The sequence below is a fragment of the Heptranchias perlo genome, unplaced genomic scaffold (assembly GCF_035084215.1).
Source record: "Heptranchias perlo isolate sHepPer1 unplaced genomic scaffold, sHepPer1.hap1 HAP1_SCAFFOLD_162, whole genome shotgun sequence".
Lineage (NCBI taxonomy): Eukaryota > Metazoa > Chordata > Chondrichthyes > Hexanchiformes > Hexanchidae > Heptranchias > Heptranchias perlo.
The window spans coordinates 288617-313382 of record NW_027138881.1 but is presented as its reverse complement, the minus strand read 5'-3'; the positions used below and the strand labels follow the sequence as shown (position 1 = coordinate 313382).

Sequence of the window (24766 nt, the reverse complement as noted above, 5' to 3'; positions counted from 1 at the left end):
ACATTTGTCCACCCCAGTCCATCACCGGCATCTCCACATCATATCTGGCAATAGGTCCAGTCTCACTATCTGGTGATGGGACCAGTTTCACTATCTGGCAATGGGTCCAGTCTCACTATCTGGAAACGGGCCTAGTCTCCATACCTGGCAATGGGCTCGGTATCACTATCTGGCAATGGACTCGGTATCACTATCTGGCAATGGACTCGGTATCACTATCTGGCAATGGACTCGGTATCACTATCTGGCAATGGACTCGGTATCACTATCTGGCAATGGACTCGGTATCACTATCTGGCAATGGACTCGGTATCACTATCTGGCAATGGACTCGGTATCACTATCTGGCAATGAGACCAGTCACACTGTCTGACAATGGGCCCAGTCTCACTATCTGGCAAATAAGCATTAGTCATCCATATTATATTTAAATCAGGCAACTATGGTCCTCTGGTTTTAAATCTGTCTTTTAAGCATTTACAGTTAATGAATAAAGACACTGATAGAATCTCATCAGAACCCCCAGCATCTGAGCAGGGAAGAAGGTGGAGGAGCAGGAGGGGAGGGGAAGAGGAGGGAGAGTGAACAAGAAGGGGTGAAGGGAGAAGAGAGCTGGAAGGACAAAGAGAAGAAAGGGAGGGAGAGTGAGGATAGGGGCGGGGAGGGGGAGGAGGAGGAGTCGAAGGGGAGGGGAGGGGAAGGAGTCGAAGGGGAGGGGAGGGGAGGGGGAGGAGTCGAAGGGGAGGGGGAGAATAAAGAGCAGGAGGGGAGGGGAGGATGAGGAGCGGGAGGGGAGGGGAGGATGAGGAGCAGGAGGGGAGGGGAGGGAGGGGAGGGGGAGGATGAGGAGCAGGAGGGGAGGGGAGGGAGGGGAGAGGGAGGGTGGGGAGGGAGGGGAGAGGGAGGGGAGGGGAGGGGGAGGGGGAGGAGTCGAAGGGGAGGGGAGGGGGAGGATGAGGAGCGGGAGGGGAGGGGGAGAATAAAGAGCAGGAGGGGAGGGGAGGATGAGGAGTCGAAGGGGAGGGGAGGGAGAGGGGGAGGAGTCGAAGGGGAGGGGAGGGAGAATCTTATCCTGGAATCCTTTCACTAATGTTAATGTAGGAGTGACTGGAGCAGAAGATTAACCAGATGGGACTCTGAACGTGATTTGCTGATTTTTAATCCAATAAATAAAAAGGGAGATCGGATAAAATAGCTAAAGGTCAGCACGTCTCTTTCAGTTTATTGCCGATGTTCTGGTCTAATCGGATTAGTTGTGGGTGAAGTGAGTTTGCCCGGGGCTGACCTGTAATTCGATCAGAATCCTGGTCCATGATGACCATTCTCCTTAAAGCGAGCAGCAACTTTATCTCCGGCTTCATTCAGGGTCACGACCATGAGTGATTCTCAGTGCTGGCAGAGCCTACGACTCCGGGAGATTATCTCCATCTACCTGACCACATTGCTGGTCATCCTGGGCATCCTCGTGATATCGTTCAAACCCATCACCCCCAGGGAAACTCCATTTCCGTACCGGGTACCCCTGGATCCCCAGGGAGTGGCAGAGCTGGCCTGGAACGTCAGCTACTCCCAGCAAGCCGTGTACTTCCGACTTTTGATCAGACAGTTGAAGTTTGGAATGCTGTTTGGGATGTCGGACCGAGGAGACATTAGGAATGCTGACCTGGCCATTCTGTGGAGTGACGGCCGGAACTCTTACTTTGGGGTAAGTCAGGGATAAACTGTTTGACACCAACAATTCAGAGCCAGTTGCAGTCACTCTCCTAAAGCAACACAAAGCTGCTGCTGCAAGAGATTCTGTGGGCCGTGTCCCGATAAACTGTAACAGGACAGAGGGTTCACAATTAGACTTAGTGTCACCGGTTACAAACACTGTACACAAACACTGTACACAAACACTGTACACAATCACTGTACACACTACATACACACACTGTACACAAACACTGTACACAAACACTGTACACACTACATACACACACTGTACACAAACACTGTACACACTACATACACACACTGTACACACTACATACACACACTGTACACAAACACTGTATACACACACTATACACAAACACTGTACACACTACATACACACACTGTACACAAACACTGTATGCACACTGCACACACAAGCACTGCACACATACGCACTGTACACACACGCACTGTACACACACTACACACACATGTACTGCACACACATACTGTACACAAGCACATTACACGCACTGCACACAAACACTAAACGCGCACTGCACACACTCGCACTACACACACACACTGCACACACACACACTACATACATGCACTACACGCGCACTATACACATGCACTACAAACATACGCACTGTACGCACACGCACACTGTACATACATGCACTACACACACACTGCACACACCAACAGCACCCACACACACACTACACACACACACTGTACAGTCACAGGCTCTGCACACACACATACACGCACTGTATACAGACGCACTGTGCACACGTGCACTGCACACATATGATGGGGTAGGTGAGGGCGTTAGCGGGTGTGTGAGGGTGTGTGAGAGTGTTTGCGTGTGTGCGAGGGTGTGTGAGAGTGTTTGCGTGTGTGCGAGGGTGTGTGAGAGTGTTTGCGTGTGTGCGAGGGTGTGTGAGAGTGTTTGCGTGTGTGCGAGGGTGTGTGAGAGTGTTTGCGTGTGTGCGAGGGTGTGTGAGAGTGTTTGCGTGTGTGCGAGGGTGTGTGAGAGTGTTTGCGTGTGTGCGAGGGTGTGTGAGAGTGTTTGCGTGTGTGCGAGGGTGTGTGAGAGTGTTTGCGTGTGTGCGAGGGTGTGTGAGAGTGTTTGCGTGTGTGCGAGGGTGTGTGAGAGTGTTTGCGTGTGTGCGAGGGTGTGTGAGGGTGTTTGCGTGTGTGCGAGGGTGTGTGAGAGTGTTTGCGTGTGTGTGAGGGTGTGTGAGGGTGTTTGCGTGTGTGCGAGGGTGTGTGAGAGTGTTTGCGTGTGTGCGAGGGTGTGTGAGAGTGTTTGCGTGTGTGCGAGGGTGTGTGAGAGTGTTTGCGTGTGTGCGAGGGTGTGTGAGAGTGTTTGCGTGTGTGCGAGGGTGTGTGAGGGTGTTTGCGTGTGTGCGAGGGTGTGTGAGAGTGTTTGCGTGTGTGCGAGGGTGTTTGCGTGTGTGCGAGGGTGTGTGATGGTGTGTGAGGGTGTTTGCGTGTGTGCGAGGGTGTGTGAGAGTGTTTGCGTGTGTGCGAGGGTGTGTGAGGGTGTGAGAGAGTGTTTGCGTGTGTGCGAGGGTGTGTGAGGGTGTTTGCGTGTGTGCGAGGGTGTGTGAGGGTGTTTGCGTGTGTGCGAGGGTGTGTGAGAGTGTTTGCGTGTGTGCGAGGGTGTGTGAGGGTGTTTGCGTGTGTGCGAGGGTGTGTGATGGTGTGTGAGGGTGTTTGCGTGTGTGCGAGGGTGTGTGAGAGTGTTTGCGTGTGTGCGAGGGTGTGTGAGAGTGTTTGCGTGTGTGCGAGGGTGTGCGAGGGTGTGTGAGGGTGTTTGCGTGTGTGCGAGGGTGTGTGATGGTGTGTGAGGGTGTTTGCGTGTGTGCGAGGGTGTGTGAGGGTGTGGTTTCTGAGTCAGAAGAGGAGGAGGAAAGAGGGAAACAAACTGTCCCAAGAAACAAACGAGACCTTGAATCTGCAGAGCCCTCGGCCCATGGGCAGTATATTGGATGATGTGACAGCAGCTTGTTACTGGTTTGGGACAAGAATTGGATGAATGTTGAATCCTGTGGGATACTCGGGGAGTCTGGTGCAGGAACAATCCAATAGTGGGAGAGGGTGAGGGACGGTCTTAACAGAGATCAGTTACAGTTCAGCAACAACCAGATTCCAAAAGTTTAAGTGGGAATAAAAGCAAAGCAGCTGATGATATTTCTCTCCCGTGTCTTAATTTGATGATAATTCTCTCCCTGCCCTGTTAGGATGCATGGACTGATCAACAGGCTCACGTCCACCTGGACACACAGCAGGATTACCAGCTAATCGAAGCCCACCAGGTTCAGCAGGGCCTTTATCTCACCTTTAAGAGACACTTTGACACTTGTGACAAAAGTGACTACGTTATCGAGGTGTGTGAGATCTTCGACCCCTACTTAGGTCGCTACTGTCACCTGGGTCGGGGGGAGGGGTGGGGGGAGGCTATAATTGGCCTCAGTACCCTCGGATTAGGGAGGGGGATCGGGCTAGTGATCTGTCCAGAAACTCCTGCTGGAACGAGCAGGTGAGTGGATGTCAGGTGAACTCAGGATTGGCCTTAATGTTGGGGGGAGGGGAGGAGAGAGGGGAGGAGGGAAGGGGAGAGGAGGGGAGGGGAGGGGAGAGGAGAGGAGGGGAGGGGAGAGGAGAGGAGGGGAGAGGAGGGGAGGGGAGAGGAGAGGAGGGGAGAGGAGGGGAGAGGAGAGGAGAGGAGGGGAGGGGAGAGGAGGGGAGAGGAGGGGAGGGGAGCGGAGGGGAGAGGAGGGGAGAGGAGGGGAGGGGAGAGGAGAGGAGGGGAGGGGAGAGGAGAGGAGGGGAGGGGAGAGGAGGGGAGGGGAGAGGAGGGGAGAGGAGGGGAGAGGAGGGGAGGGGAGAGGAGAGGAGGGGAGAGGAGAGGAGGGGAGGGGAGAGGAGAGGAGGGGAGGGGAGAGGAGAGGAGGTGCGACATCCTCTAGTTGAATATTGCTGATTGGGAAGTGGGCCCTTTAATTCTGTATGTACACCCGATTGGCTGAGAATGTTGGTTGTATCTGATTGTCCTCTTCTTCCCAGGGTGGGACGGTCCATCTTCTGTACGGGTTCCTTGAGCGACCAACAGCATCACTGGAATCGATAGACCTTAGGTCAATGCCAGGGGGCACTCAACGTGTACAGCTCCTGAAGCCCAACACCCGCACGCCCACACTGCCCGCGGATGTTAAGGTGCTGGAGGTCCTGGCCCCCAACGTGACAATCCCTGACCAGGAGACCACCTACTGGTGTTACATCAGCCCTCTGCCCAGTAACCTCCCCACGCAACACATTGTCATGGCAAGTACAGTGTGATTGGTGGATGGGGCAGGGGATTGGTGGATGGGGGAGGGGATTGGTGGAAGGGGGAGGGGATTGGTGGAAGGGGGAGGGGATTGGTGGAAGGGGGAGGGGATTGGTGGATGGGGCAGGGGATTGGTGGAAGGGGGAGGGGATTGGTGGAAGGGGGAGGGGATTGGTGGAGGGGGACAGGGGATTGGTGGAGGGGGGCAGGGAATTGGTGGATGGGGGAGGGGATTGGTGGATGGGCTGGGGATTGGTGGATGGGGAGGGGATTGGTGGAGGGGGAGGGGATTGGTGGATGGGGCAGGGGATTGGTGGAGCGGGGAGGGGATTGGTGGATGGGGCAGGGGATTGGTGGATGGGGCAGGGGATTGGTGGATGGGGGAGGGGATTGGTGGATGGGGGAGGGGATTGGTGGATGGGGGAGGGGATTGGTGGAGGGGGAGGGGATTGGTGGATGGGGCAGGGGATTGGTGGATGGGGGAGGGGATTGGTGGAGGGGGAGGGGATTGGTGGATGGGGCAGGGGATTGGTGGAGCGGGGAGGGGATTGGTGGATGGGGCAGGGGATTGGTGGATGGGGCAGGGGATTGGTGGACGGGGGAGGGGATTGGTGGATGGGGGAGGGGATTGGTGGATGGGGGAGGGGATTGGTGGATGGGGGAGGGGATTGGTGGATGGGGGAGGGCGGAGCTGTAGAAACTTCAGCCAGACAAGTGTTTTTAAAACTATTTTCATTCCGGGGATGTGGGCGTTGGCGAGGCCGACATTTATTGCTCGTCCTCAGTTGCTGGGACACTTCAGAGGGCAGTTAAGAGTTAATTGCGTTGGTGTGGGGACTGGAGTCACCTATAGGCCCAGACCGGGTCAGGACGGCAGGTTTCCTTCCCTAAAGGACATCAGTGAACCAGTTGGGTTTTTATGACGATCCGACAGTTTCACAGTCACTTTTACTGAGACCAGATTTTTATTTCCAGATTATTTTTTGAACTGAATTCAAATTTTCAAACTGCCCAGGGTGGGGTCTGAACTCATGTCTCGGGATTATTAATCCAGTGACGGAACCTCGAACTCCCGCTCCCCGTTTATACTCAATGCCTCACAGGCTCAGGGTCACTGTTGGTGACTTTTGCCCGTTGGGGAAATTTGAGTAGATTCAGTGTAAGAACAGCAGGAGAGGAATGGACGACACATTAAGAGTCCATCACTAATGTTACCAACTGTGACCAATCCCCCGCGACCGATCCCCCCGACCGATCCCCCCGACCGATCCCCCCGACCGATCCCCCCGCGACCGATCCCCCCGCGACCGATCCCCCCGACCGATCCCCCTCGACCAATCCCCCGCGACCGATCCCCCCCCGACCGATCCCCCCCCGACCAATCCCCCGCGACCAATCCCCCTCGACCAATCCCCCTCAACCAATCCCCCGCGACCGATCCCCCCCCGACCAATCCCCCGCGACCAATCCCCCTCGACCAATCCCCCTCGACCAATCCCCCGCGACCGATCCCCCCCCGACCGATCCCCCCCCGACCAATCCCCCGCGAGCGATCCCCCTCGACCAATCCCCCCGCGAGCGATCCCCCTCGACCAATCCCCCCGCGAGCGATCCCCTGTGACCGCTCCCCCCGACCAATCCCCCCGACCGATCCCCCTTGACCGATCCCCACGACCGCTCCCCCTGACCGATCCCCACGACCGCTCCCCCTGACCGATCCCCACGACCGCTCCCCCTGACCGATCCCCACGACTGATCCCCCTCGACCGATCCCCCTCGACCGATCCCCCTGACCGATCCCCCTCGACCGATCCCCCTCGACCGATCCCCCTCGACCGATCCCCCCGACTGATCCCCCTTGACCGATCCCCCCGACTGATCCCCCCGCGAGCGATGGTAATGGGACTTGGGCTGGAAGAGAGTGCAGCCTTTGGGCTGATGTGAAGACCTGAACTCACATCGACTGTACCTGAGAGCCTCTAATGACCCAGCGAGAGATGAGCTGCTACCACAGGCCCGGTAATGAAGTGTTCTCAGCACCTCTGTGACCATCACTGTCTCTTCTCTCCTGTCCAGTATGAGCCTGTCATTGTGACAGGCAATGAAGCTCTCATTCATCACATGGAGGTATTCCAGTGCTCACCGCAATTCGACCGGATCCCACCGTATAACGGACCGTGTGATTCCAAGATGAAACCTGAGCGGCTGAATTACTGCAGACACGTGCTGGCGGCGTGGGCAATGGGTGCCCAGGTAAGAGGGGGGTCTCGCAGGGTGTGGGCAATGGGTGCCCAGGTAAGAGGGGGGTCTCGCAGGGTGTGGGCAATGGGTGCCCAGGTAAGAGGGGGGTCTCGCAGGGTGTGGGCAATGGGTGCCCAGGTAAGAGGGGGGTCTCGCAGGGTGTGGGCAATGGGTGCCCAGGTAAGAGGGGGGTCTCGCAGGGTGTGGGCAATGGGTGCCCAGGTAAGAGGGGGGTCTCGCAGGGTGTGGGCAATGGGTGCTCAGGTAAGAGGGGGGTCTCGCAGGGTGTGGGCAATGGGTGCTCAGGTAAGAGGGGGGTCTCGCAGGGTGTGGGCAATGGGTGCTCAGGTAAGAGGGGGGTCTCGCAGGGTGTGGGCGAGAGAGGCCCTGGTAAGGGGGGGGGGGCCTTGCAGGGTGTGGGCGATGGGTACCCAGGTAATGGGGGGGTCTCGCAGGGTGTGGGCAATGGATGCCCAGGTAAGTGGGGGTCTCAAGGGTGCAAACGATGGGGGCCCAGGAAAGAGGGGCTCGCTCATGGGATGTGGGCGTCGCTGGCGAGGCCGGCATTTATTGCCCATCCCTAATTGCCCTTGAGAAGGTGGTGGTGAGCCGCCTTCTTGAACCGCTGCAGTCCGTGTGGTGACGGTTCTCCCACAGTGCTGTTAGGAAGGGAGTTCCAGGATTTTGACCCAGCGACGATGAAGGAACGGTGATATATTTCCAAGTCGGGATGGTGTGTGACTTGGAGGGGAACGTGCAGGTGGTGTTGTTCCCATGTGCCTGCTGCTCTTGTCCTTCTCGGTGGGAGAGGTCGCGGGTTTGGGAGGTGCTGTCGAAGAAGCCTTGGCGAGTTGCTGCAGTGCATCCTGTGGATGGTGCACACTGCAGCCACGGTGTGCCGGTGGTGAAGGGAGTGAATGTTTAGGGTGGTGGATGGGGTGCCAATCAAGTGGGCTGCTTTATCCTGGATGGTGTCGAGCTTCTTGAGTGTTGTTGGAGCTGCACTCATCCAGGCAAGTGGAGAGTATTCCATCACACTCCTGACTTGTGCCTTGTAGATGGTGGAAAGGCTTTGGGGAGTCAGGAGGTGAGTCACTCGCCGCAGAATACCCAGCCTCTGACCTGCTCTTGCAGCCACAGTATTTATATGGCTGGTCCAGTTAAGTTTCTGGTCAATGGTGACCCCCAGGATGTTGATGGTGGGGGATTCGGTGATGGTAATGCCATTGAATGTCAAGGGGAGGTGGTTAGACTCTCCCTTGTTGGAGATGGTCATTTCCTGGCACTTGTCTGGTGCGAATGTTACTTGCCACTTATGAGCCCAAGCCTGGATATTGTCCAGGTCTTGCTGCATGCGGGCTCGGACTGCTTCATTATCTGAGGGGTTGCGAATGGAACTGAACACTGTGCAGTCATCAGCGAACATCCCCACTTCTGACCTTATGATGGAGGGAAGGTCATTGATGAAGCAGCTGAAGATGGTTGGGCCGAGGACACTGCCCTGAGGAACTCCTGCAGCAATGTCCTGGGGCTGAGATGATTGGCCTCCAACAACCACTACGATCTTCCTTTGTGCTAGGTATGACTCCAACCACTGGAGAGTTTTCCCCCTGATTCCCATTGACTTCAATTTTACTAGGGCTCCTTGGTGCCACACTCAGTCAAATGCTGCCTTGATGTCAAGGGCAGTCACTCTCACCTCACCTCTGGAATTCAGCTCTTTTGTCCATGTTTGGACCAAGGCTGTAATGAGGTCTGGAGCCGAGTGGTCCTGGTGGAACCCAAACTGAGCATCGGTGAGCAGGTTATTGGTGAGTAAGTGCCGCTTGATAGCACTGTCGACGACACCTTCCATCACTTTGCTGATGATTGAGAGTAGACTGATGGGGCAGTAATTGGCCGGATTGGATTTGTCCTGATTTTGTGGACAGGACATACCTGGACAATTTTCCACATTGTCGGGTGGATGCCAGTGTTGTAGCTGTACTGGAACAGCTTGGCTAGAGGCGCAGCTAGTTCTGGAGCACAAGTCTTCAGCATTACAGCCGGGATGTTGTCGGGGCCCATAGCCTTTGCTGTATCCAGTGCACTCAGCCATTTCTTGATATCACGTGGAGTGAATCGAATTGGCTGAAGACTGGCTTCTGTGATGGTGGGGATATCGGGAGGAGGCTGAGATGGATCATCCACTTGGACTTCTGGCTGAAGATGGTTGCAAACGCTTCAGCCTTGTCTTTTGCATTCACGTGCTGGACTCCGCCATCATTGAGAATGGGGATGTTTGCAGAGCCTCCTCCTCCCGTTAGTTGTTTAATTGTCCACCACCATTCACCTCTCGGACTCTCCTGCCTCACCTGTGACGTCGCACAGTAATTTCCCGTTTGATCCCATCCCCTACATTACCACTACTGTTTGGAGGCCTATAGACAACTCCCACCAGTGTTTTCTGTCCCTTGGTGCTTCTTAACTCCACCCAGACTGATTCTACATCTTGATTTTCTGAGCCAATATCCTTTCTCTCTATTGCTCTCATTTCCTCCTTTACTAACAACACCACCCCACCTCCTTTTCCTTTTTGCCTGTCCTTCCTAAATATCGAATACCCTTGGATATTCAGCTCCCAGCCTTGGTCACCCTGCAGCCGTGTCTCTGTAATCGCAATTATATGATATCCGTTTACATCTATTTGCGCTGTTAATTCCTCTCCCTTATTACGAATGCTTCGTGCATTCAGATACAGTGCCTTTAGATTTGTCTTTTTAACATTTTTAGACATCTTAACATTTTTTTGTACTATGGCCCTATTTGTCTAATTACCATTTTTTCTTACCCAGACCCTATTTGTTGTCTTTTGTTTGTACGCTCTGTCCCTTCCTGACCCAATCTGATTATCCTTACCCCAATCACTTTCCTGCACTGCTTCTTTGTCTTTTCTCTTTCGCATTCTAGATTTCTCTCCACCGGGACCCTCCCCCCCCTTATTTAGTTTAAAGCCCTATCGACCTCCCCAGTTATTCGATTCGCTAGAACTCTGGTCCCAGCATGGTTCAGGTGAAGCCCGTCCCAGCGGAACAGCTCCCTCTTTCCCCAGTACTGGTGCCAGTGCCCCACAAATCGAAACCCACTTCTCCCACACCAATCTTTGAGCCACGCATTCATCTCTCTGATCCTATGGACTCGATGCCGATTTGCTCATGGCTCAGATAACAATCCAGAGATTATTACCTTTTGTGGTTCTGCTTTTTAATTTAGTCCCGAGCTGCTCAAACTCTCTCAGCAGAACCTTTTTCTTACTCCTACCTATATCGTTGGTACTAACATGGACCAGGACAACTGGATCCTCCCCTGTCGCGTTCGGGGCACCTGTTTCCATGGTGTTCGGGGCTCCTGTACACATAATGTTCGGGGCTCCTGTACACGCAGTGTTCGGGCCACCTGTACACATAATGTTCGGGGCTCCTGTACATGCAGTGTTCGGGCCACCTGTACACATAATGTTCGGGGCTCCTGTACACATAATGTTCGGGGCTCCTGTACACACAGTGTTCAGGGCTCCTGTACACACAGTGTTCGGGGCTCCTGTACACATAATGTTCGGGGCTCCTGTACACGCAGTGTTCGGGGCTCCTGTACACGCAGTGTTCGGGGCTCCTGTACACGCAGTGTTCGGGGCCCCTGTACACGCAGTGTTCGGGGCTCCTGTACACGCAGTGTTCGGGGCTCCTGTACACGCAGTGTTCGGGGCTCCTGTACACGCAGTGTTCGGGGCTCCTGTACACATAATGTTCGGGGCTCCTGTACACGCAGTGTTCGGGGCTCCTGTACACGCAGTGTTCGGGGCTCCTGTACACGCAGTGTTCGGGGCTTCTGTACACGCAGTGTTCGGGGCTCCTGTACACATAATGTTCGGGGCTCCTGTACACGCAGTGTTCGGGGCTCCTGTACACGCAGTGTTCGGGGCTTCTGTACACGCAGTGTTCGGGGCTCCTGTACACATAATGTTCGGGGCTCCTGTACACGCAGTGTTTGGGGCTCCTGTACCTGTAATGTTTGAGTTAGGGCTCAGAAGTATGTGTGACTGAGGCGGAGGTGATGTCTGTACGCTGGGTGTGTTTGGACGGGTTCTTGATGTGAATCGGAGGGTGAGTCATTTATTCAATCTGTTAAATTCATTTTTTCTGCCGTTGCAGGCGTTTTATTATCCAGAAGATGTCGGACTTGTCATTGGTGGAGCCAATTCCTCAAAGTATTTACGATTGGAAGTTCACTATCACAATCCACTGAGGGTGGAAGGTGAGTCTGTGAACAAGTAAAACACTCCACCCACCAACGGCAATGTGTGTAAGTGTGTGTGTATCCACGCACATGGTTGTGTAAGTGTATTTGTGTGTGCAAGTGTGCGTACATTTGTATGCACGAGTCTGTACATGTTTACATATGTCTGTGTGCCTGTACGTAACTGTGGGGAACGGCAGGGGTTTTTATGGGGTTTAACACCATTTAAAATGAATAAACACCTTCCTAAGATTGCAGATACGGATGTCGTACAGACATGTTAAAATGCTGTGCGATTTCACCCCGTTAAAGCAGAGAAACGTGAGATCCTGCTTCATCGAGCAGGCAACACACACGAGTGTCATTACTGACCTCTCACTGATCGTGTCCAGCCAGCATGAAGCTCGTCCTCGCCTGGTCAGTGACGGGCGGGTCAGTGAAGGACGGGTCAGTGAAGGACGGGTCAGTGAAGGGCGGGTCAGTGACGGACAGGTCAGTGAAGGACGGGTCAGTGACGGACGGGTCAGTGACGGACGGGTCATTGAAGGGCGGGTCAGTGAAGGACGGGTCATTGAAGGACGGGTCAGTGAAGGGCGGGTCAGTGAAGGACGGGTCAGTGAAGGGCGGGTCAGTGAAGGACGGGTCAGTGAAGGACGGGTCATTGAAGGACGGGTCAGTGACGGACGGGTCAGTGAAGGACGGGTCAGTGACGGGCGGGTCAGTGAAGGACGGGTCAGTGAAGGACGGGTCAGTGACGGGCGGGTCAGTGAAGGACGGGTCAGTGAAGGGCGGGTCAGTGACGGGCGGGTCAGTGAAGGACGGGTCAGTGAAGGGCGGGTCAGTGACGGGCGGGTCAGTGACGGGCGGGTCAGTGACGGGCGGGTCAGTGACGGGCGGGTCAGTGAAGGACGGGTCATTGAAGGGCGGGTCAGTGACGGGCGGGTCAGTGAAGGACGGGTCAGTGAAGGGCGGGTCAGTGACGGGCGGGTCAGTGAAGGACGGGTCAGTGAAGGGCGGGTCAGTGACGGGCGGGTCAGTGACGGACAGGTCAGTGAAGGGCGGGTCAGTGAAGGACGGGTCAGTGAAGGACGGGTCAGTGAAGGGCGGGTCAGTGAAGGACGGGTCAGTGAAGGGCGGGTCAGTGAAGGACGGGTCAGTGCACATTCCGGACATTGTGGCCAGGTTTGGCCAGCATATCCTGAAAACGGGATTGATGTCTTAAATGGGTTCAGAGAAGGGCAACAGCAACAACCTCCTGCATTTGTATAGCGCCTTTAACGTAGTAAAACGTCCCGAGGTGCTTCACAGGAGCGTAAATCAGACAAAATTTGACACCGAGCCACATAAGGAGATATTAGGGACAGGTGACCAAAAGCTTGGTCAAAGAGGTAGGTTTTAAGGAGCGTCTTAAAGGAGGAGAGAGAGGCGGAGAGGTTTAGGGAGGGAATTCCAGAGCTTAGGGCCCAGGCAGCTGAAGGCACGGCCGCCAATGGTGGAGCGATTAAAATCGGGGATGGGCAAGAGGCCAGAATTGGAGGAGCGCAGAGATCTCGGAGGGTTGTAGGGCTGGAGGAGATTACAGAGATAGGGAGGGGCGAGACCATGGAGGGATTTGAACGCAAGGATGAGAATTTTAAAATCGAGGCGTTCCCGGACTGGGAGCCAATGTAGGTCAGCGAGCACAGGGGGTGATGGGAGAACGGGACTTGGTGAGTTAGGATACAGGGGGCAGAGTTTTGGATGAGATGAAGTTTAGAGAGGGTGGAAGGTGAGAGACCGGTCAGGAGAGCATTGGAATAGTTGAGTGCAGAGGTAACAAAGACACAGATAAAGGTTTCAGCAGCAGATGGGCTGAGGCGGGGATGAATCTGGGACTTCGAACTGAATTATGAGGAGAGACTCAGATTGATCTCATTTTCCACAGAGAAACAAAGATTGATCACGTCTGTAACATCGAGTCTACAGCAAAGAAACAGGCCATTCGGCCCAACTGGTCTATCCCGGTATTTATGCTCCACACGAGCCTCCTCCCTCCCTACTTCATCTCACCCTGTCAGCGTATCATGCAGGGGTGTTCTAGTTAACGGGGTATCTGCCCTGGATGATAAGCATTGAACGAGGTCGTGGAGGGAGGGGGAGGGGTAGGGGAAGGGAGGGGGAGGGGTAGGGGAAGGGAGGGAGGGGGATGTAAGCAGCAGAGGAGGGTTGAGTAAGGGAGCTGCAGGGATGGATGAATATTCTGGAGTTTTGCAAAATGATCTTTGTGGATCAGGGAGTGTTAATAGAACTTTCCCACAGTCGATTCAATGGGTGGGTAGAGTCCAGGATAAGGTCAAGTGTACAGGGGCTGTGGAACGCCAGGGTAACCCTGTATAGCCCAGTTCAGCCCCAGGGTAACCCTGTATAGCCCAGTTCAGCCCCAGGGTAACCCTGTATAGCCCAGTTCAGCCCCAGGGTAACCCTGTATAGCCCAGTTCAGCCCCAGGGTAACCCTGTATAGCCCAGTTCAGCCCCAGGGTAACCCTGTATAGCCCAGTTCAGCCCCAGGGTAACCCTGTATAGCCCAGTTCAGCCCCAGGGTAACCCTGTATAGCCCAGTTCAGCCCCAGGGTAACCCTGTATAGCCCAGTTTAATCCTGGCATAGCCTGGTTTAGCCCCTGTGTAACCCCAGTATAACCCTGTAGAGCCCAGTATAACTCTGTATAAATGTAAACAATCTTACAACACCAGGTTATAGTTCAACAATTTTATTTGAAAATCACAAGCTTGTGATTTTTAAATAAAATTGTTGGTCTATAACCTGGTGTTGTAAGATTGTTTACATTTGTCCACCCCAGTCCATCACCGGCATCTCCACATCATAACTCTGTATACACCAGTTTAGCCCAGTGTAACCTGTATGTTCCGGTTTAGCCCCAGGATAGCCCGGTTTAGCCCGGTTTAGCCCAGTATAGCCCGGTTTAGTCCGGTTTAGTCCCAGTATAGCCCAGTTTAGTCTGGTTTAACCCCAGTATAGCCCGGTTTAGTCCGGTTTAGCCCCAGTATAGCTCGGTTTAGCCCCAGTATAGCCCGGTTTAGCCCCAGTATAGCCTGGTTTAGTCCGGTTTAGCCCCAGTATAGCCCGGTTTAGCCCCAGTATAGCCTGGTTTAGTCCGGTTTAGCCCCAGTATAGCCCGGTTTTAGCCCCAGTATAGCCCAGTTTAGTCCGGTTTAGCCCCAGTATAGCCCGGTTTAGTCCCAGTATAGCCCGGTTTAGTCCGGTTTAGCCCCAGTATAGCCCAGTTTAGCCCCAGTAGAGCCCGGTTTAGCTCAGCACAAGTATATGTTTTATAAACCAATAAGGTTTCAGGTAAATGTAATTCCGTCAGTAATGTTCATCAACATTTCCCATCTGTAGGTCGATTGGATCAATCAGGGATTCGTCTGTTCCACACTCCCACTTTACGGAAGTTCAACGCTGGGATTATGGAGCTGGGCCTGGTGTACACGCCGGTCATGGCTATTCCACCACGAGAGGCCAGCTTTGTACTCACCGGTTATTGTACCTCGGACTGCACAGAGCGGGTGAACTGGTCAACCCAATAAATACAGCAGGGCCGGGGGCAGAGGGCCAGGGGCAGAGGGCGAGGGCGAGGGCCGGGGGCAGAGAGCAAGTGTCGGGGGCAGAGGGCGAGGGGCAGAGGGCGAGGGCAGCGGGCGAGGGCCGGGGGCAGAGGGCGAGGGCCGGGGGCAGAGAGCAAAGGCCGGGGGCAGAGGGCGAGGGCCGAGAAGGCGAGGGCCGGGGGAGAGGGCGAGGGCCGGGGGCAGAGGGCGAGGGCCGGGGGCAGAGGGCGAGGGCCGGGGGCAGAGAGCAAAAGCCGGGGGCAGAGGGCGAGGGGCAGAGGGCGAGGGCAGCGGGCGAGGACCGGGGGCAGCGGGCGAGGGCCGGGTCAGAGAGCAAGGGCCGAGGGCCGGGGGCAGCGGGCGAGGGGGCAGAGAGCGAGGGCCGGGGGCAGAGAGCAAAAGCCGGGGGCAGAGGGCGAGGGGCAGAGGGCGAGGGGGCAGAGGGCGAGGCCCGGGGGCAGAGGGCGAGGCCCGGGGGCAGAGGGCGAGGGCCGGGGGAGAGGGTGAAGGACGGGGGCAGAGGGCGAGGGCAGCGGGCGAGGACCAGGTCAGAGAGCGAGGGCCGGGGGCCGAGGGCGAGGGCCGGGGGCCGAGGGCGAGGGCCGGGGGCCGAGGGCGAGGGCCGGGGGCCGAGGGCGAGGGCCGGGGGCAGAGGGCGAGGGCCGGGGGCAGAGCCAGGCAGTGAGAACCACAGATACATCGGGCCTTATCCTGTCACTGTTACTATTCCCGTAGTTTAGGGTCAGTGCTGATGTTTCTTTGTTTTTTTCCATTTCTAGACTCTGCCTCAGTCAGGGATTCAGATCTTTGCCTCTCAGCTTCACACTCACCTCGTTGGCACTAAGGTGCAGACTGTGCTTGTTCGGGACGGGGTGGAAGTGGACATTGTTAATGCCGATCGACATTACAGCACCCACTTCCAGGTATCACTCGTCTGTTGGTCATTCCTTTTGTTTAGGGACTGAGCCCCAATGGGAGTCGGAGCTCTAGAACCTCGCGAGATCCGTACTAGAACACTCCTCCATGAGAACGTCCTCCCCCACACTCCCTCTCTCTCCCCCCACTCCCTCCCCACTCCCTCACACTCCCTCCCCTTCCCCCACACTCCCTCCCCTTCCCCCACTCCCTCCCCTTCCCCCACTCCCTCCCCTTCCCCCACTCCCTCACTCCCCCACACTCCCTCCCCTTCCCCCTCTCCCTCCCTCCCCCCCACTCACTCCCTCCCTCCATCGATAGCTGACTCATGCTGAACTGAATGGCGGTGAACCTTCGTGACCCGTTTGACCCCAAGTTGAGCAACAAACCTGAAACTTTGAGAGTTTCCTCCATTAATCTATCGACCGAGGCCGGGGATAGTTTCATATTAACAGCAGAGTAAATCCTGTCCCTCGGAATTTAGTCCAGTCGGTTTTGAAGCTTTTTATGGAATGTTGTTGATTACACAAATAGAACAAAGATCGAGTTGCTTTTTAATAAATGGACTTTGGTCTTTTTAGGAGATCCGTATGTTACAGAAAGAGATCACAGTGCTGCCGGTGAGTGTCTCATCGCCTGCCTGGGTCACACAAACAAACACCCGCCTCGTGCTTTACACAAACACCCGCCTCGTGCTTTACACAAACACCCGCCTCGTGCTTTACACAAACACCCGCCTCGTGCTTTACACAAACACCCGCCTCGTGCTTTACACAAACACCCGCCTCGTGCTTTACACAAACACCCGCCTCGTGCTTTACACACCCGCCTCGTGCTTTACACAAACACCCGCCTCGTGCTTTACACAAACACCCGCCTCGTGCTTTACACACCCGCCTCGTGCTTTACACAAACACCCGCCTCGTGCTTTACACAAACACCCTGATTTTGTAATGTGTTTATAACCTGGGCTTAGTCATGTGATCTTGTCTACAGGGCGATGTTCTGATAACTTCCTGTACTTACAACACTGAGGAGCGAAGTCATGTGACGGTGGTGAGTGTGTAATTCACACCGCAGGAAGTGAGCCACCTCATCGAACTGATGTCACTCACCCTCGGTGCCTCTCACACGTTGCATTTAATGTTTCAAAATAGGCCAGAGAGGGGGCAGGGGAGATTCACCAGAATGGTCCCAGGGATGAGAGACTTCAGTTATGTGGAGAGACTGGAGAAGCTGGGATTGGTCTCCTTAGAGCAGAGAAGGTTAAGGGGAGATTTGATCGAGGTGTTCAAAATAATGAGGGGTTTTGATAGAGTAAATAAGGAGAAACTGGGGAAAGAGTGGGGGAGTGGGACTGATTGGACAGTTCCTTCAAAGAGCTGCCACAGGCATGATGGCCGAATGGCCTCCTCCATGATGCTATGAAAACCAAACTATCCACGCCACAGATTTATTAACTCAGAGTAACTCCCTCCCACTGGTGTCATCAATCAGTTTGGTGACTGGAGCTGCACTCAGTGCTCAGGCCAAGTCAGAGAGAGAGACAGACACAGTCAGAGAGTGAGTGAGAGAGAGAGAGGGAGGGAGGGCGGGAGGGAGAGAGGGAGGGAGGGAGGGGGAGAGAGGGAGGGAGGGGGAGAGAGACAGACATACAGTCAGAGAGTGAGTGAGAGAGAGAGAGGGAGGGCGGGGGAGAGAGAGAGAGAGGGAGGGGGAGAGAGGGAGGGGGAGAGAGGGAGGGAGGGAGGGAGGGGGAGAGAGGGAGGGAGGGTGGGGGAGAGTGGGAGGGAGGGAGGGGGAGAGAGGGAGGGAGGGAGGGGGAGAGAGAGAGGGAGGGGGAGAGAGACAGACATACAGTCAGAGAGTGAGTGAGAGGGAGGGAGAGAGAGAGACAGACACACATACAGTCAAAGAGTGAGTGAGAGAGGGAGGGAGGGGGAGAGAGGGAGGGAGGGAGGGGGAGAGAGGGTGGGAGGGAGGGAGGGAGAGAGAGGGAGGGAGGGAGGGGGAGAGACGGAGGGGGAGAGAGGGAGGGAGGGGGAGAGAGGGAGGGAGGGGGAGAGAGACAGACACAGTCAGAGAGTGAGTGAGAGAGAGAGAGAGGGAGGGAGGGGGAGAGAGAGAGACACAGTCAGAGAGTGAGTGAGAGGGAGGGGAGGGAGGGAGGGAGGGGGAGGGAGGGAGGGGGAGAGAGGGAGGGGGAGAGAGGGAGGGAGGGGGAGAGAGACAGACACAGTCAGAGAGTGAGTGAGAGAGAGAGAGGGAGGGAGGGGGAGAGAGGGAGGGAGGGAGGGGGAGAGAGGGAGGGAGGGGGAGAGAGACAGACACAGTCAGAGAGTGAGTGAGAGAGAGAGAGGGAGGGAGGGGGAGGGAGGGAGGGAGGGGGAGAGAGGGAGGGAGGGGGAGAGAGACAGACACAGTCAGAGAGTGAGTGAGAGGGAGGGAGGGGGAGAGAGAGAGACACACACACATACAGTCAGAGAGTGAGAGAGGGAGGCAGGGAGGGGGAGAGAGGGAGGGAGGGAGGGGGAGAGAGAGACACACAGTCAGAGAGTGAGTGAGAGAGAGGGAGGGAGGGGGAGAGAGGGAGGGAGGGAGGGGGAGAGAGGGAGTGAGGGGGAGAGAGACAGACAGTCAGAGAGTGAGAGGGAGGGAGGGAGGGGGAGAGAGAGAGAGAGACAGTCAGATAGACAGACAGAAAGAGGGAGGCAGAGAGAGCAAAAGAGAGACAGACAGGCAGATAGAGACAGAGACAGAGCGTGACACACAGACAGACAGACAGAGAGAGACAGTGAGAGAGATGGATAGATTTTTGGTCTCTAGGGGAATCGAGGGATATGGGGATCGGGCGGGAAAGTTGAGTTGAGGTCAAAGATCAGCCATGATCTTATTGAATGGCGGAGCAGGCTCGAGGGGCCGAATGGCCTACTCCTGCTCCTATTTCTTATGTTCTTATGTTAGAGTGAGACAGAGAGAGTGAGAGGCAGAGACACTGACAGAGTATGGGCCTTCATTGTTGCTGGATCTGCTGTAGCTCTGCCATGGTCTCCTCCCTGGCATTGCGGGGGGGGAAGGCCCTGTATGAATAACAAACCCTGACCAGGAAAATGGGGTTGTGGTGGTGTCGGAGAGGAGGTTAGAGGTCACCTCCTTTTGGACCCCAACATTCTCCAGACTGGGTCATGGCAACAGAGACAGTCACAAAGCAGAATCCAGAGTTGCTGTTAAAGGAAACTGGAGAAATATTTGAACAGGTTGTGTGGTTTGGGAGTGAGTGGAGAGTCAGCACAGGTGCAATGGACCAAGGGGCTACGGGAACTCTGTGATTATAATCAGATTCTCTCTGTTTAGGGGGGATTTGGAATCAATGAAGAAATGTGTGTGAACTACGTGCACTATTACCCCCAGACACAACTGGAGTTGTGCAAGAGTGCTGTGGATCTGAGTTACCTGCAGAAATATTTCACCTTTATGAACAGGTACAACAACAACTTGCATTTATATAGCGCATTGAACAGAGTCATTTCTAAAATTCATTCTGGGGATGTGGGCATCGCTGGCGAGGCCGGCATTTATTGCCCATCCCTAATTGCCCTTGAGAAGGTGGTGGTGAGCCGCCTTCTTGAACCGCTGCAGTCCATGTGGTGAAGGTTCTCCCATAGTGCTGTTAGGAAGGGAGTTCCAGGATTTTGACCAGCGACGATGAAGGAACGGCGATATATTTCCAAGTCGGGATGGTGTGTGACTTGGAGGGGGACGTGCAGGTGGTGTTGTTCCCATGTGCCTGCTGCCCTTGTCCTTCTAGGTGGTAGAGGTCGTGGGTTTGGGAGGTGCTGTCGAAGAAGCCTTGGCGAGTTGCTGCAGTGCATCCTGTAGATGGTACACACTGCAGCCACTGTGCACCGGTGGTGAAGGGAGTGAATGTTTAGGGTGGTGGATGGGGTGCCAATCAAGCGGGCTGCTTTCTCCTGGATGATGTCGAGCTTCTTGAGTGTTGGAGCTGCACTCATCCAGGCAAGTGGAGAGTATTCCATCACACTCCTGACTTGTGCCTTGTCGATGGTGGAAAGGCTTTGGGGAGTCAGGAGGTGAGTCACTCGCCGCAGAATACCCAGCCTCTGACCTGCTCTAGTAGACATGGCATTTATGTGGCTGGTCCAGTTAAGTTTCTGGTCAATGGTGACCCCCAGGATGTTGATGGTGGGGGATTCGGCGATGGTAATGATATTGAATGTCAAGGGGAGGTGGTCCTTGCTTCACCCCCTCCCTCTCAGAGCTTGTCCCAACCCCAGCCTTTTCGGTGTGATGCCACCTGCTGTTCACAGCATCTCATCCATCTTTGGTCTATGTGCTTTCTCCTGCCCATAGCCGCCCCATACACTCCCAGAATAGGAGCACGGTCCCAGGGGAGGGGCGCGTGGGGGTAGGGGCTTACCAGACGTGGGAATGGCAGGATGAACTGGTTAAGTCACTCAACTGTATTTGTCTGTCTTTAAAGGATTGATAATGACGGGACCTGCACCTGTCCACAGGTCTCAGTAACACAACAGTTCAACGCTGTGACCTGGAGCCCATTCAGTAGCCAAGTGCTGAGAGCCCTGTACAATTCCGCTCCAATCTCCGTGCATTGCAACAAGTCGACAGCTGTGCGATTCCCAGTGAGTACAGAGGCTGCTGTCGGCCTGCGCTCCGTTACGCTGTCGGCCTGCGCTCCGTTACGCTGTCGGCCTGCGCTCCGTTACGCTGTCGGCCTGCGCTCCGTTACGCTGTCGGCCTGCGCTCCGTTACGCTGTCGGCCTGCGCTCCGTTACCCTAGAATCATAGAAAGGTTACAGCACGGAAGGAGGTCATTCGGCCCATCGAGTCCGTGCCGGCTCTCTGCAAGATCAATCCAGCTAGTCCCACTCCCTCGCCCAATCCCTGTACCCTGCAAATTGTCTCCCTTCAAGTACTTATCCAGTTCTCTTTTGAAGGCCATGATTGAATCTGCCTCCACCACCCCCTCAGGCAGTGCATTCCAGATCCTAACCACTCGCTGAGTGAAAAAGTTTTCCCTCATGTCACCTTTGGTTCTTTTGCCAATCACCTTAAATCTGTGTCCTCTGGTTCTTGACCCTTCCACCAATGGGAACAGTTTCTCTCTATCTACTCTGTCTGGACCCTTCATGATTTTGAATACCTCTATCAAATCTCCTCACAACCTTCTCTGCTCGAAGGAGAACAACCCCAGCTTCTCCAGTGTCTCCACGTAACTAAAGTCCCTCATCCCTGGAATCGTTCTCGTAAATTTCTTCTGCACCCTCTCTAAAGCCTTCACATCTTTCCTAAAGTGCGGTGCCCAGAACTGGACACAATACTCCAGTTGTGGCCGAACCAGTGTTTTATAAAGGTTCATCATGACTTCCATACTTTGTACTCTATGCCTCTATTTATAAAGCCCAGGATCCCGTATGCTTTTTTATCCGCTTTCTCAACCTGCCCTGCCACTTTCAAAGATTTGTGTACATACGCCCCCAGATCTCTCTGTTCCTGTACCCCTTTTAGAATTGTGCCCTTTAGTTTATATTGCGTCTCCTCGTTCTTCCTACCAAAATGTATCACTTTGTACTTTTCTGCATTAAATCTCAGCCTGACTATGTCCCCCTGAAGTCTATCACTATCCTCCTCGCTGAAATTGCACCCAAGTCCAAGTCATTAATATATATCAAGAAAAGCAGTGGTCCCAGCACTGACCCCTGGGGAACACCACTGTACACCTCCCTCCAGTCCGAAAAACAACCGTTCACCACTACTCTCTGTTTCCTGCCCCTTAGTGAATTTTGTATCCATGCTGCCACTGCCCCTTTTATTCCATGAGCTTCAACTTTGATGATAAGCCTATTATGCGGCACTTTATCAAACGCCTTTTGAAAGTCCATATACACAACATCCACCGCATTGCCCTCATCTACCCTCTCTGTTACCTCATCAAAAAACTCAATCAAGTTAGTTAAACATGATTTGCCTTTAACAAATCCGTGCTGGCTTTCCCTAATCAATCCACACTTGTCCAAGTGACTGTTAATTCTGTCCCAGATTATTGTTTCTAAAAGTTTCCCCAATACTGAGGTTAAACTGACCGGCCTATAGTTACTGGGTTTATCCTTACACCCTTTTTTGAACAAGGATGTAACATTTGCAATTCTCCAGTCCTCTGGCACCATCCCCGAATCTACAGATGTTTGGAAGATTATGGCCAGTAACTCCACAATTTCCACCCTTACTTCCCTCAGCAACCTAGGATGTATCCCATCCGGACCGGGTGACTTATCTACTTTAAGTACAGCTAGCCTTTCAAGTACCTCTTCTTTATCAATTTTTAGCCCATCCAGTATCTCAACTATATCTTCCTTTACTGAGACTCTGGGGCATCTTCTTCCTTGGTAAAGACAGATGCAAAGTACTCATTTAGTACCTCGGCCATGCCCTCTGCCTCCATGAGTAGATCTCCTTTATGGCCCCTAATCGGTCCCACCCCTCCTCTTACTACCCATTTGCTGTTTACATGCCTGTAGAAGACTTTTGGATTCCCTGTTATGTTGGTCGCCAGTCTGTTCTCATTCTCTCTCTTTGCCCCTCTTATTTCCTTTTTCACTTCTTCTCTCAACTTTCTATATTCTGCCTGGTTCTTACTTTTGTTATCAACCTGACATCTGTCATACGCCCCCTTTTATGCTTCATCTTACTCACTATCTCTTTCATCATCCATGGAGCTCTGGCTTTAGTTGCCCTACCTTTCCCCCTTGTGGGAGTGTGCCTGGACTGTAACATAGAAAATAGGAGCAAGAGTAGGCCATTCGGCCCTTCTCCACCATTCAAAATGATCATGGCTGATCGTCTAACTCAGTACCCTGTTCCCGCTTTTTCCCCATTTCCCTTGATCCCTTTAGCATTAAGAAATATATCTATCTCCTTCTTGAATACATCTAATGACTTGGCCTCCACTGCCTTCTGTGGTAGAGAATTCCACAGGTTCACCACCCTCTGAGTGAAGAAATTTCTCCTCATCTCGGTTCTAAATGGCATACCCCGTATCCTGAGACTGTGACCCCTGGTTCTGGAATCCCCAGCCATCGGGAACATCCTCCCTACACCTAGTCTGTCTAGTCCTGTTAGAATTTTATATGTTTCGATGAGATCACCTCTCATTCTTCTCAACTCTAGTGAATATAGGCCTAGTCGATCCAATCTCTCCTCATACGTCAGTCCTGCCATCCCAGGAATCAGTCTGGTAAACCTTCGTTGCACTCTCTCCATGGCAAGGACATCCTTCCTCAGATAAGGAGACCAAAACTGCACACAATACTCCAGATGTGGTCTCACCAAGGCCCTGTAAAACTGCAGTAAGACATCCCTGCTCCTGTATTCAAATCCTCTTGCAATGAAGGCCAACAGACCATTTGCCTTCCTAACTGCTTGCTGCACCTGAATGCTCGCTTTCAGCAACTGGTGTACAAGGACACCCAGGTCTCGTTGCACCTCCCCTTTTCCCAACCTATCACCATTCAGATAATAATCTGCCTTTCTGTTTTTACAACCAAAGTGGATAACCTCACATTTATCCACATTATACTGCATCTGCCATGTTCTTGCCCACTCACCCAACTTGTCCAAATCACATTGGAGCCTCTTTGCATCCTCCTCACAGCTCACATTCCACCCCAGCTTTGTGTCGTCTGCAAACTTGGAAATGTCACATTTAGTTCCCTCATCCAAATCATTGATATATATTGTGAATAGCTGGAGCCCAAGCACTGATCCCTGCGCTACCCCACTAGTCACTGCCTGCCACCCGGAAAAAGACCTGTTTATTCCTACTCTCTGTTTCCTGTCTGTCAACCAATTCTCAATCCATGCCAGTATATTCCCCCCAATCCCATGTGCTTTAATTTTGCACACTAACCTCTTGTGTGGGACTTTATCACCACTGTTCAATTACAGTTTTGCCTGCCAATCTTTGATTCCAATTTACCCTCCTTCAATTGAGTATTTTTACTTTAGAGTGGTCCGTGTCCTTCTCCATAGCTATTCTAAACCTTATGATACTATGATCGCTGTTCCCTAAATGCTCCCCCACTGACACTTGCTCCACTTGGCCCGCCTCATTCCCCAGAAGCCTGTAGGTCTGCACTCCCAGTGACACTGTACTGACAATTAGATTTATTTATATTGAAATCTTATCACAGACATTTTCTGTTGTTTAGGGTAATTGGGACAAACAATCTCTGCCACAAGTCACCACGGTCCTGCCGGAATCACCAGATCACTGCCGGCAATCGAGTTGCTCAGGGCCAGGAGAGCCAACACTTGTCGATTTCACCACCGGTGAACCAGGACAGTGAGGCTTGGCTCGGCTCGGGAGCAGGAGAGGGAGCGGGAGAGGGAGCGGGAGTGGCCATTTACTGGTTCGGTGTCACCGGATCCACCAGGAGCAGAATCGAGTTCACCGAGTGTCTGGGTCAGGGGTCACAAGCTGATATTTCTCTCCGATATCTCACCCTTGTGAGGGGCTTGATCGTTTGTAAATGTGTTCTCTGACCTGCTGTATGTTGCCCCTTGAATGGGACACATTATAATTTGCTTCCAATTAAATTGCAAACTCTTTCAGATAAGAATCTGTGAGTTTCTTTGAGTGATGAAGGGTTAAG

The 24766-nt window shown here is 53.8% G+C and overlaps 1 protein-coding gene across 1 annotated transcript; it reads left to right on the top strand.

Moving 5' to 3' along the window:
* The first annotated feature begins 1150 nt into the window (after positions 1-1150).
* LOC137309337 (dopamine beta-hydroxylase-like) lies at positions 1151-24729 on the top strand. The gene is made up of 12 exons (XM_067977594.1): positions 1151-1705; positions 3954-4100; positions 4780-5037; positions 7118-7294; positions 11473-11575; positions 14956-15122; positions 15941-16084; positions 16658-16696; positions 17073-17132; positions 19431-19558; positions 20578-20737; positions 24323-24729. The coding sequence occupies exons 1-12, from the start codon at positions 1376-1378 to the stop codon at positions 24458-24460; spliced, it is 1851 nt and encodes a 616-aa protein (XP_067833695.1). The 5' UTR covers positions 1151-1375; the 3' UTR covers positions 24461-24729.
* The last annotated feature ends 37 nt before the right edge of the window (positions 24730-24766 follow it).